Source organism: Rhinolophus sinicus, linkage group LG11 (assembly GCF_036562045.2).
Source record: "Rhinolophus sinicus isolate RSC01 linkage group LG11, ASM3656204v1, whole genome shotgun sequence".
Lineage (NCBI taxonomy): Eukaryota > Metazoa > Chordata > Mammalia > Chiroptera > Rhinolophidae > Rhinolophus > Rhinolophus sinicus.
The window spans coordinates 66,842,573-66,854,592 of NC_133760.1; the positions used below are offsets into that span (position 1 = coordinate 66,842,573).

Genomic DNA, 12,020 nt, shown 5'->3' on the forward strand with positions numbered 1-12,020 from the left:
AGTCACCGTTTCTCCATTACCGCAGACCTCTGCCCTCGAATCCCGGCTCCTGCAAGTGTCCCAAATCCTGCTTCCGTCGCAGGGGAGGGATGGCACTGCCAGGTGGCCAGAGACACCTCAGGAAAGGAGGGACTCGCCCTCACTAAAAGCGGAGATTTCTGTAGAGAACTTATCCCTCAGGAGTGAAGTTTGGCTGGGAGACTAGGGGTTGAGGGGGAAGGTGGGGCGTTTTACTTCGCTGAAATTGCTAGTGCCTTTCAGGGCTGCTCCCGGTCATCTGCCTTTTTCTGCTGAAGTGGGCACCTTCCTCCTCATGGTGTGAGCTAGGGAATAGATGTTGAATGGAGAGCACGCCCCCCGTCCCCACCTGCTCCTCAGTCCTTTTCTTCATTCTTCTAAGATCCTTCTTAAGGGCTCAGTGTTACCTGGGGAGAACGAGGCTGTGTGACCTGCCCACTCAGAATTTATCTAAAAAGCAGTAACTGTTTAGGCTGTCTAGGTTGGTGACAGTAACCCCAAACAAGTAGCCTGAGGGGAATCGTGGGACCCAATGGCTAGGACTGCGGGGATTGAACTGCCACTTTGTTCCAGGAATTGCACCAGGCACTTTCTAGGTATATCACACCTCTCTCACCTAAGTTGCAGAAGAATCGTTGTTACGATGAGGAAACCGGCAGGTACTCCCTGCAGTTCTTAAGGTATCATGTTCCCTCTTGTCTCAGTGTCTTCCACCTGCCCTATTCTCTCCCTCTGGAGGAAACTTTCTGTTCTAATCTTGGCCGACTTCTATTCTTCCTTAAGATCCTATTTAGTCGTCACCTGCTCCTCCAGAAAGCCTTCCTTTTGACCCTCCTCAACCCACTCAGGCTGTGTTGGTGTCAAGCCAAGTCTGCCTGGATCCAAAATCCTTGTATTTCCCGTGGCATTCCCAAAGTAAGGGGCCAAAAGGAATTACTCCCCCTTGTTATGTCTTAGGTACAACTCGGCCCCTTTCTTAACCGTAGCTCTCCCCCACACTTTCCTCTGCTAGTCAGTGACAGATCAAGGCAGAGTTGAGAGAGCAAGCACTCCTTGGAGCTTTCTGAGTTTCTTTCTCTTCTGGGACCTCCTCATCGCTTTACTGTACCCTCCCAGCATTTTCCCTTTCCTACCTCCCTTACCCCAACCTGGATCTAAGCTCCTTGAGAGTAGGGCCAAGTTTTGTTCATTTTCATATGCCTCATTTATGCAGGTTTAACACAGGGTTTCTGTACTATTGACTGAAAAACTATTGGTTGTGGGGAGCTGTCCCTTGCATTGTGGGAGGTTTAACAGAATCTCTGGCCTCTCCTCACTAGTTGCCAATAGTACCCTTCCCCTAGTGTGACAATCAAAAATGTCTCCAGATATTGCAAAATGTCCCCAGGGATTGAGACCCACAGGTTTAACAGAATTGAATTGATAAGAATTTCCAAGAAAGTCCCTGGCTCAAGGCCTAAACTATTTGATTTTGGAATGTTTTCAGGGTATAATTTGTTAGACTCTTATTAAAGACTCATACTCTGCTTTAAAATTCACAACCTACACCTAGCTCATCACTGCTTCAGTGTGGTGAACCTGCCCCAGCACAGGCCATTGTGGTTTCTTAATAAAAGAATTATTCTACCCACCCTCTTCCCAATATCTCTCCCCCTAAGCAGCCAGAGTTCTAGGATTGACAGGCCCAGAACTTCATGTTCCCTTTTGTGAGCCTAGTCAATCAGCAGGGTCCCCAACAGTGGTGGCAGGCAGGAGTGGTTATTTTTGAGGCTCTGCTCCTTTTCCAGCCTACCACTGGGGCAAAGGGAGCTGAGTGATCTTCAGTTGGGAGTAGGATTAAGGACAGCTCTCAGGTCCCCTCTGGCCTCTGTGTAAAGCTGTTTGCTGAGCCTAGAGCTCCATCTGGCTCTACTTTCAGAGACAGGATTTGAAAAATTGGTGCTATGGAGATTGCAAAAAATCAACGTGAGAGACCTCAATCCATTATCTTTTCCACACCCAGTGGAATGGGAGACAGTAAAGATCAGACATCTATCTGATCATTATAGGCCGATGTTCAGAGCTTGTCATAAAGGAGGAAGATATCTGGAAACAATTCTTGGAAGAGTGACAAGAAAGCACCGATTAACTGAAAACTTTGAAACTACAGGCCATGGAGTTGGCACACACTCAATTTCTTTTCGCTTATTTGTCAACAAAGAAGTGATAGTTATCAGTACCACTGACCACAGAGATACCCATAAATATACCTGGGAGCTAATTAGGGCTGGTCTACAAGTTTTTCCATCTTGCAGAGATGGCTCCAGTGCTGAGTTATTTTTAAACCTACACTACCACGTTCCCTTATCCCAAAACTCAGATTTCCTGAGGCTGCTGGCAGAGGGCTGGAGGTATAAATAGAAGCAAACATACCCCTTTCCCCATATAATCTCTCCACTCTAATCCATGGTCAGATATGTGATTAAATAGATAACACCTGGCACTGAGAAAGCTTAAAAATAAGATGAAGGAAGTCTTAAAATACCTAGTTTTTTAGGATATCGGGCAGCCAGAATAAAGTAGAAAAAGGATATAACACCCTCCTTTCCTTATCAAGGGCATGTGTGGGGGCAATAAGAAAACATCCTGGAAACAGGATGTAGAACTCGATCAAGATGTCAACTAAAGTAGCTGGCCGTCAGTAAGCTACTTGAAAATGGCTACTCTACTGGTAGTTGAGAAAGAACAGGCAGTTGGAGTCATGCTCTGGTTACCGAGTTAGTCGGGTAAAACCTGACTTAGAGACAAATCTCTGCTAGATTCAGGTCTTTTTTCGTTTCGGTTGGATGTTGTCAGGTCCTGGGTGGCAGAGTCCTTTGGTCCCAAACAGTGGGATGCTAGCTTCTTCTGTACTCTCTAGCTAAGGGCAATACCTCTCCAAGAGAGGGCTTGAGGAACTTAGAAACAGGCTTTAGTTTCTCTACCTTAAGCCCATATTTCTCAACTCCCCGGGGTGGTAGTTCTGAGAAAGCAGGTTCTGTATACACATAACTGGGGGTCACGGTGATATTTATTCATGGAATAAGGGACTCTTACACGGCTGAGGCCAAACATGCCTATTGGTAACTCCTGCAGCTTTTCACATCCTTGCCCTACAGCAGCCTCTCTAGCCTGTTGCTCTGAAACCTTTCTCATCTCTGAATTCCTAGTTCACACAGAAGCAAGGAACACTCTCAAGACAGGGATGCATTTTAAGAATATTTTATTTATCTTTTGAGATTACATCGTCATTATTGCTGATCTAATACAATCACTTAGACATAAAGATTTCCAAGAGCCTCTCAGAAATGGTGATCCTTAAGAGGTTTTATTTCCTTTCAGTAAGACGACAATGAGAACTAGTGATTATTTTATATAGTATATATATGTATATATGTATGTATATATAGTTTAGAACTTGTCCACATATAATTTGCTGGTGTTGCCTATTTTCTTTCCATAATTTTCCTTTATTAAAAAATGCTTAATGCAACAATGCATTTTGATTTCTTTTTTAAAACCGTGACAAAGTTAATTTTGAAAAAAAAAATCCACGGGAGCAGCAATTTCAGATCTGTTCAGAGAAAAGACAAGCAGCAAAAAAGCTTTGCAGGAGTATGTGGCCATGGGGAGCCTTGCTCACATGGGAGGGAAGGATGAAGAGGTAGGAGGGCAAAAGGAAGGTAGAGCAGATAACCTTTTTTTTAAATAATGAAAAAAAGAAAACAACAGTTCCATTAGAAAGGCACAAAAAGACCTTGAAAACTAGCACAAATTCATCATAGGGAAAATGGTAAAGCCAGGGCCACAAAGAGATAATTGGACTTCTTTCCCATGCTTCCAGATACCTAGGATGCATCTAAGGTGAGAGCTTGAGAGAAGAAGACATATTTGTTCTGATTCCAAGGGTAAGAGGGAATAATGATCAAATGCCAGCACTAAGGTAGAACCCAAATACTCAGGAAGCCTGGGCCTCCTTGTTCTTAATGGTTGATGACACAGGGTTCCCAGAAAGAAAGAAGTCATCCAAAACGCAGAGGCAAATACCTCACCAGGGGCAGCAACAATGGCAACCTAATCTAGAAGCCTAGTGGGGCTCCTCTTTCATTTGGAGTTGGTCTCTTCACGATAGCGAGGCAGAACATGACAGGGTCAGCACATAGTAAGCTCCAAGCGGAGCCGGGCTTGGCAGAGAAACAGCAGGTTACGATTTCTGGCCTAAAACATAAGAGCCTCGAGTCCAGATATTGCCCAATGGAATCTGCTCTGGATATAATATGAGGTACAAAGATCTGAATCTTTTATAAAAGGGATCCAATTAATTAATTAAAAAAATGAGAACTGGGTAGGCAAATGGAAAAATTAAATGGTTTGGTGGAATTTTCAGCATTTATGATCTCATGAAAGAGTATCACCATGTATGTGGCCTTTTTCTACTTGGTAAGACACGTGGCCTCTGAGGAACCAGACTCTACGGGCCGAGCCTATATACTATTTAATGAGGCAAACAGCCATTTACCTAAGGTCCACCTCCATACCCCCAAAAGGAAAGTCACTTTCAGACTAGCTCTGAAGGTAGATGTGAAGACCAGGGTTAAGTTGGAGAAGGTGGAGGTTGGGCAGGAGAATTAGAGGGAGAAGATTACAGTGACCCTGGGTGGTCTGACACTTTCTTGAGTCACCTTGGTCTTGAGACTTTGAGGCAGATCAGTATAGGAAAAAAAATGGGGAAACGAAAAACCTGACAGTATAATTACGGTTGTCAGAGGGAAAAGGGACTCATTTCATTCAAAATTCATAGGGCCACTCTAGACTTTATTCTTAGAAACAATCTTGTTCCAATGGAACTCACAAGACCAACAGGTCAGTCTCCAAAATGAATCAAACTCTTAGGTGGAACATAAAATTTCATGCTGCTCATATTACTAATTTTTTTGTAATGTTGGAGTTACTCAAGAAATGACCTCTGAAATACAGACTGCTAAGATGGAAGAGGCCAGAACATAGATATCCCAACAGAGAAGAAAGACCATAGACCAAACTGCAGAGATAGTAGATCTCAGTTTCATCGATGGCAATGGCCAAAGAGATGAATGTCTGATGAGGTTCAAAATAGTCAAACTAGCTTTGATCATCTGGACACAGTTTACAGTGTCATCTCTGTACATAGCTTAGCCAGTTAAGCTGCAAAGCCCTTCCCAGGACACAAATAAATATATTCTGCTTCTTTAGGGTGTCAAGCTGTGCGCCTGAAAGACCTGTCCCATTTCCGAAGTCCTACACCCACAAATCCTTTGGAAAGTATGCCTTTCCCTGCTCAGTTTCAGAAGTAGTATTAGGCAATAAGAGGAATTTTCAGGAAGCAATGTTTCACAACAAGCCCTACTTTTCTGAGACAGTGCCAATTTGGAGGGAGCTTCCTGGGAAATGATCCAGTTAAATGACAAGGAAGTAAAACTATGGGCCCCATTGGGTCTCGCCCCCCCTCGAGCAGAGGTAAGTTGGGTTAGAAAGACGGCAAAACAAATGTCTGACAAACATCAGAGATGCTGAGGAAATAACAGAGGTACCAATTCCTCTTGGAACCAAAAAGTGTTAAAATGGACATAAATATTCAAGGAAAAGAAAGGAGTCCTGGGTAAAGAAGGAGATCCCAGTACGCACAGGCACGGCTGAGTTCTTGGTGTAGCTTGACAAAGCCATAATACTCCTCCCTTCTGGTCATTTTACAAAGAAGGCAGTGACAGTGATGGTCAAGGCCGGGAACCCAGGCCACAGTAATTCAGTGGCTTCCAAAAGGCCTTACCAGGGGATGGGCCCAAGCTGGTCCTGAAGGCAGCTCCTGAAAATGTATTCCCCAAACCCCAGGGAACGAGGAGTGCGGAATCCCTAGACTAACTCCTGAGCCTGGACAATAGAAAAATGACCACTGCTGAGGACTCTGAGCCAATGGAGAACAATGCAAAAGATGCACTGGGAATGGTTACCCCTTCTTTCCTTCCTCAGCCTGTCCTCTGCAGCTCTGACTGCCCTCCAGGCAGTAACCACACTTTGGGCCAAGGTGACAGGCACAGGATTCTACATTTTAATAAATAAATAACCTAACATATATGGTGAGTACGGCAGGCGGCTGATTGGAGAAGCAGCTTGCTAGGTTCTTTCCTGTATAGGAGCGGGGTAAAGACTTGGAGTACTATTCCTTAAAACTTCTTCTGGCTTGAGTTACAGGAACTTAATACCTGGAGGGAAAAAGAAAGATGAGACTGTGATGTTATCCGCTGTGGGGATGCTGGGACACGAGAGCCTGCCTAAAGGTGCAGCAGGGAGGCAGGACTTTCTGGAGTGTAGGGTGAGGGTGGATAATGATGGTGCCTCTTCATATCAGAGAAAAAGGTCAGTAGTTCTCCATAAAGAGGTGAAAATCTCATCAAGATGAAATGGAGAAAGGCAAACTCAGGAAAGGGAACACTATTTAATGTCTGCTGGCCTCAGAGTCCTTTGGGGGTGGCAGTGAAGGGGAGTGGGTTTATTTTTCTGAGTTCATGTAAACATGGTGATAGATGCAAAGACCAATTCCAGTGCAGAAAGGTCTTTACTACCCAGGCTTCCCTGTTTTCTGGGGCCCCCACGGCACCTGTAGTAATTAGGCTTGAACGGTCCATTCTTGTTGAGTCCCAGATACTTGGCCTGTTCATCTGTCAGCTCTGTCAGGTGGGCATCAAAGGTGGGCAGGTGTAGGCTGGCCACGTACTCATCTGAAACAGACCACAGAAGCCTTGGCATAAGCATTCATCCTGTTGTCTAGCTGTTCTCTCCAGGCTAGGCCTTAAAGAGTTGGAAGAAACCTTCTAATTCTTGGAGCTGAATGAAAAATGCTCAGCTTTTTCTCACTGGCCCTCAGTTCTAAGGAATGATGGCATGAGCTTCAAGCCCTGTGCTTTTCAAAGCCATGTAACCTTTCTTCCTTACAAGCTGCTTCAGCCTTGAACTTTCCTTCTCCCCAGAAAGTGTGAGGGACAAATGAAAGAAGCAACAGGCCTTAGGGTCTAAAAGAAAAGATGGGATAGTGGGAGGATTAAAAAATGGGAAGCTCCAACTTTAGTTTTGCCTTGAGTATGATACTTTCAGTCACTTAGAAAAACTAACATCTGGGAAATCAGAAAGGAATGACTAAGAATGATAACAGACGGCCTTGCTTTCAGTATGCTGAATTCTCTTATGAGTTTCTGTTTCCATTCTCTTATCTGAATACATATTACTTATTCAGAATTTTATGTCATTCCTACATATTTGTTTGGTCTCCCTAACTTCATTATACATTCAGTCAGAATATGGAATATTCTATCTCATTTATATCTTTCCACAATGTCTGTTAAAGGGAAAACATGTCCATTTCTAACAGTTGCTGTGTATCTAGTGCTAAAGCAAAACAAAACCAGAAGCTGATTTATTCCCTGATCTTTGCCTTGGGAGTTTATAAACACACATATCAGTTCAGGTGCTCGAGGCAGCTTCTTTAAAAATTTAAGACAGTTTAATGTTTCTCTTATATAAAACACCCACATAGGCGCTGGCCCGGTGGCTCAGGTGGTTGGAGTGCTGCACTTCTAACGCCAAGGTCTCCAGTTCGATTCCCACATGGGCCAGTGAGCTGTGCCCTCTACAGCTAAGATTGTGAACAATGGCTCTCCCTGGAGCTGGACAGCTGAGTGCTTCTGTGGGCTACCATATGCTGCCATGAGCAGCCAGCAGCCATCCGTGAGCTGCTGGCTGCCAGCGAGAGCTGCTGTGAGCTGCTGTGAGCAGACGACTATCAACCAACTGCCTCAGTTGGGGGGAGCGCAAGGCTCATAATACCAGCATGGGCCAGGGAGCCGTACCCTACACAGCTAGACTGAGAAACAATGGCTTGAACTGGGGTAGGCAGGGGAGGCGAAAGAAGGGGGAAAAAACAAAACAAAAAAAACCCCACCCACATAACTAAACTGTTAACAGAAGCTGTTTAGAATCTTTCCCTTTGGCCTGAAACAATGGGGGTGAGAGTTAGATGGTGTAGCATGAAAGTCTTCTTGGTCTGGGAAAAGTTTGGTAGGGGCTACCTAGCAGCCTAGAACTGGAATAAGTCTATTCCTCTCTTGGGGGAATATTTTTTCTCTTTTGAGATTCTCGCATACAAGATACTTTAAGAGAGAAAATCCTTAAAATTCACAGGCAGGTAAAATAAATCACAGCAAAGCGTCATGACTTCACTAGTGCAACTCATGTGGAAAATGTGATAAAACAACTGAGGACGGAACCTAGGAATCCTAGCTCCTACTTTACAAGATCAACATATCCTCTATTTCTCTCCATAAGAAATATAATTCCCCCAAACTTCGTTTAGCCTCTGAGTCTGAACGACTTTGGTAAGGACAGGGAAGGAAGAGCACATACTTACCCATTTTCTTGGGCAGCAGGTAGACGTCCTGCTTATAGCGACCCTCAGGAGCATTGTACAGCTCTATCAAGGCAAGAGCCTAGAAAAGCAGAGAGATGGCTGCTGACACGCCATTCACAGCACGTGAACCCTAACGGTCTTATGACTGCTTTCCCACTCCGATGCCTTACCTGAGTAGTAGCGGTGATTGAAAGCACAAATGTAGGCACTGTGGAGCAGCTTAGGTTCAGTAGACGGCCCTACACAGCAAAGGTTAAGACACAAACTGGTTAGGACTGAGCCTCTGGCCTTTGAGAAGTGAGGGAAGAGCATGCCTGCCATTTTCCAAATACTTCCCAATGAACATTGCTGGGCAAAAAGCAGGTGTTTAATACATAGAAATTAATTGATTGACATTTAAGTGAAACCACAAAAAATTCTGGATGTTTGATGCAGGTACTAGGTAAAAGATCTCTGGGATGATATAAAAAGGAATAGAGGTGGTCACACGATACTGAGGCTTATGTCAAGGAAGGGTATATTCTCTCGAATTTTCTACTTTCTACAGCAGAATATCCTCCTAACCTATCGGCATTCCTTTGAAAGATAGTCCTAAACAATAATCTAGTCAAATTCAGGGGCAATCTCTCCGGGAGTGAGAGGAGATATTGTTGGATTTAGGAAGCCGTGATAATTTTTGTTCTTCTTCCTCAGTTTGGTTCCCCTGAATTCAAGGGCTGCTTCGTATTTTGAGTGGGTGTTTCAGAGACTACAAGAGCTAGAAACTGCCTCCAATGCCATCCTTTCCTGCTGTATTTCCTTGACCACCTTTGTTTGCTCAACCATAGAAACCAAAAACAACTGTGGTACTTGCTTTAGTCACCAAAATTATGACATGGGACCTCCCAGGGCAACTAGAAATAAGTCACCAGACAGTGGGCTGACATCAAAGCAATTAATGAATATTTCACCTCCTGCTCCTCCCCTCCTCTCTCCTCCCTGTACAACCCGTTTCTTGTGAAGAAATAATTCAGTCCCGTTACAGATGCCCTAAAGTATTTGAGAAGGTGAGATAAGGTGAGGAAAGGTGAAAAGAACAGGAAGGATACTCAACATAAATTTAGGGGCCCCTAGTGAAGACAGTATATATTTTACATTTTCAAATTCAGTTTCTTTAATTAAAATAAAAAGTACTATTATCCTCATTGTTATTTTGGTATCTTTCCCTGAAGAAGAGAAAGTGTCAAGGTAAGAGCAGGGGGCTTCGTTGTAGCTGTCAGGAATCTAGGACTAAGGCAGAGAAGCTTTCAGGAAAGGAAACATGTCCACGTTTTGACCCAGAAGGCTAAGTAAAATGGAAGTCAAGAGTAAGTCTGAGCTAGAAGAAGCCAGGAGAGGAAACTATCAATCACACATCCAGTATATAGCTGGGTGTCTACTACATGTCTGGCTCAATTCAGGGGAATGGACACTCAAAAACAGGGACTCTGTCAGCAAACACATGATCTTCCCAGAGTTTGCCTAAGATAGTCTTAGTTACAGTCAGGAATATCTTTGTGCTTACTGATTAAACCATCCTACAAATGACACTATCTCTTTGTAAGCATCACTCAACTGGCAGTGGTTCTATCTGTTAATTTCTTTCTCAGTAATAGTCATTATCTGACTCAACCTGTAGAGTGACACGGAGAGACAGGATAATTGGTGAAAAGTGGGGAACCGAAATAGTTTCTTAATTGCCGAATGAAAAGACCTTTCACAATTAGATGTAAAATCCACTGGTAAAATAGCTAAGCTCGTACTTAAGAGAAATTGAAAGTATGAGAGAACATGAGGAGGAGGGGACCTGGGTACTGTATTCTCTCCTGTCAAGGCTAAATCTCTTACCAGCCTCAGGTCTTACCTCTGCCAGCAATACTATCCTCTTGCCATCAGGCCATATGACATGGTCCACTTGGGATCTCACTCGCTCCCAGGTCAGTTCTGGAGTCCGCAGACTTGCCTGGAATACATACAGCAAGCACATCATCAGCCGTGACAAGTTCCACATTGCAGACAGAAAGATGCTGAAGGGAGCCATTTCAAATAGCAAGTTGAAAGGAGCAACAAACATGCCAGATGGAGAATACCTGTCCTGGGTGGCTTAGGACTGTTCCATTTCAGGGAATTTAATCTTAGGCCCAGCCAGGGAGGGATCACTCTGGTTGCCATTCCACAACATATACTGTACGCCCACTCTCTGCTGAGCACAGTAAAAGGTGCTACAGGAAATACAAAAGAAACCAAAGACATGGTTTCTGCCTTCAAAAAGCTCTTGTTTGTTGGGGACACAATACATATGTGAGGGGGAGAAAAGCCTTTAAAATACTTACAAAGCAACATGCTAACAAGTGCAAATTAATACAGTGCCAGCTGAATACGTAAGTGCTGAAGAGACACAGACAAAAGGAGGATCAGAGCTGAGTGAGATTAGTTAGAGAAGGCCGCATGGCCTCCACACAGCATGCTGGCGCCCCAGTTCTGCCCTCATGTCCCAGTGTCCCAGGTTCCACCTTCTCCATGATGGTGGTTCACCCTAAAGTTATAGTAGCTTTGTGACCTAAGTGCAAATGTGAGGTAGCCTTTAGAGGAATGCTTAATGGTAGAGTAAAGCTCCCAATGGCTCACCCTCCTTCCATTTCTGTATAATGTATATTCCGAGAACAAGAGAAGAAATGTTAAGTTGATTAACAGCAGCAATCAAATAACAGTCACAGGGTTTAGACTTAAGACAACAACTTCCTTCTTCCGACAGGCAATGCCTACAACAGAGAGGGCAGGGCGTCTGTATTCTAAGACTACCCATTGGCTCAAGTTGGTACAATTGAGAAGTTCTGCCACATAGTAGTCCTCAGACCAATAAAGAGAAACACTTTAGTTATACAATAATCATTTACTGAGTGCATACTATATTCTAGGAACTGTAGTAAAAGACACTATTATAGATAAGTCTGTGGATTCCTCTGCTAGACTGTGAGCTGTTTGTGGACAGGGACTGTATCTTCATTTCGTTATCAATCTAGTGGGAAAGATAGATACATAATTATATTTCAGTATATTAAGGACTATTTTAATGGTCTAGACCATTTCTTTAGTAGGTAGATGGGAAATATAAAATTTCTTGAGCTGTCAAGTTTCACAAATTGATTCAACCTTTCTAGATGGCAATTTGGCAGTAGCTAACAAAATTTTATATGTATCTAATCTTTGATCAATCACTTTCACTTTTAAAGCTCTTGCTCAAGTTCAGAAATGTAAGTGTGCAAGAATGTTTATCCATTGCTATCTGTAATAGCAGAAATGGAGATTGACAAGGGAATGGCTAAGTAAGTCAGGATAATTCCACACAATGGAATATTATGCAATTCTTTAAAAAAAGAAGCATATCTATATGTGTTAACATGAAAACCATTGATTATTCTTAAGTGAAAAAGTCAAGTTGCAGAACAATATACTATATACTCAATTTTGTAAATTTTTTACTTCTTACTTTAAACACAATTGTATTGTTTGCAATTTTAAGCTAGGA

At 43.3% G+C, this 12,020-nt stretch overlaps 1 protein-coding gene across 6 annotated transcripts in view; it reads right to left on the minus strand.

The window, feature by feature from the left end:
- Positions 1–3,242: 3,242 nt before the first annotated feature.
- Positions 3,243–12,020, minus strand: part of AHCYL2 (adenosylhomocysteinase like 2) — a 135,817-nt gene continuing 127,039 nt past the window's right edge. For all 6 annotated transcript variants that reach the window (XM_019751438.2, XM_019751447.2, XM_019751477.2 and 3 more), the window contains exons 13-17: positions 10,356–10,454; positions 8,644–8,712; positions 8,474–8,552; positions 6,671–6,791; positions 3,243–6,275 (exon numbers count right to left, since the gene is read on the minus strand). In XM_019751438.2, coding sequence (XP_019606997.2) covers positions 6,269–6,275; positions 6,671–6,791; positions 8,474–8,552; positions 8,644–8,712; positions 10,356–10,454 — 375 coding nt within the window. In that variant the 3' untranslated portion in view covers positions 3,243–6,268. The remainder of the gene's footprint in view (positions 6,276–6,670; positions 6,792–8,473; positions 8,553–8,643; positions 8,713–10,355; positions 10,455–12,020) is intronic.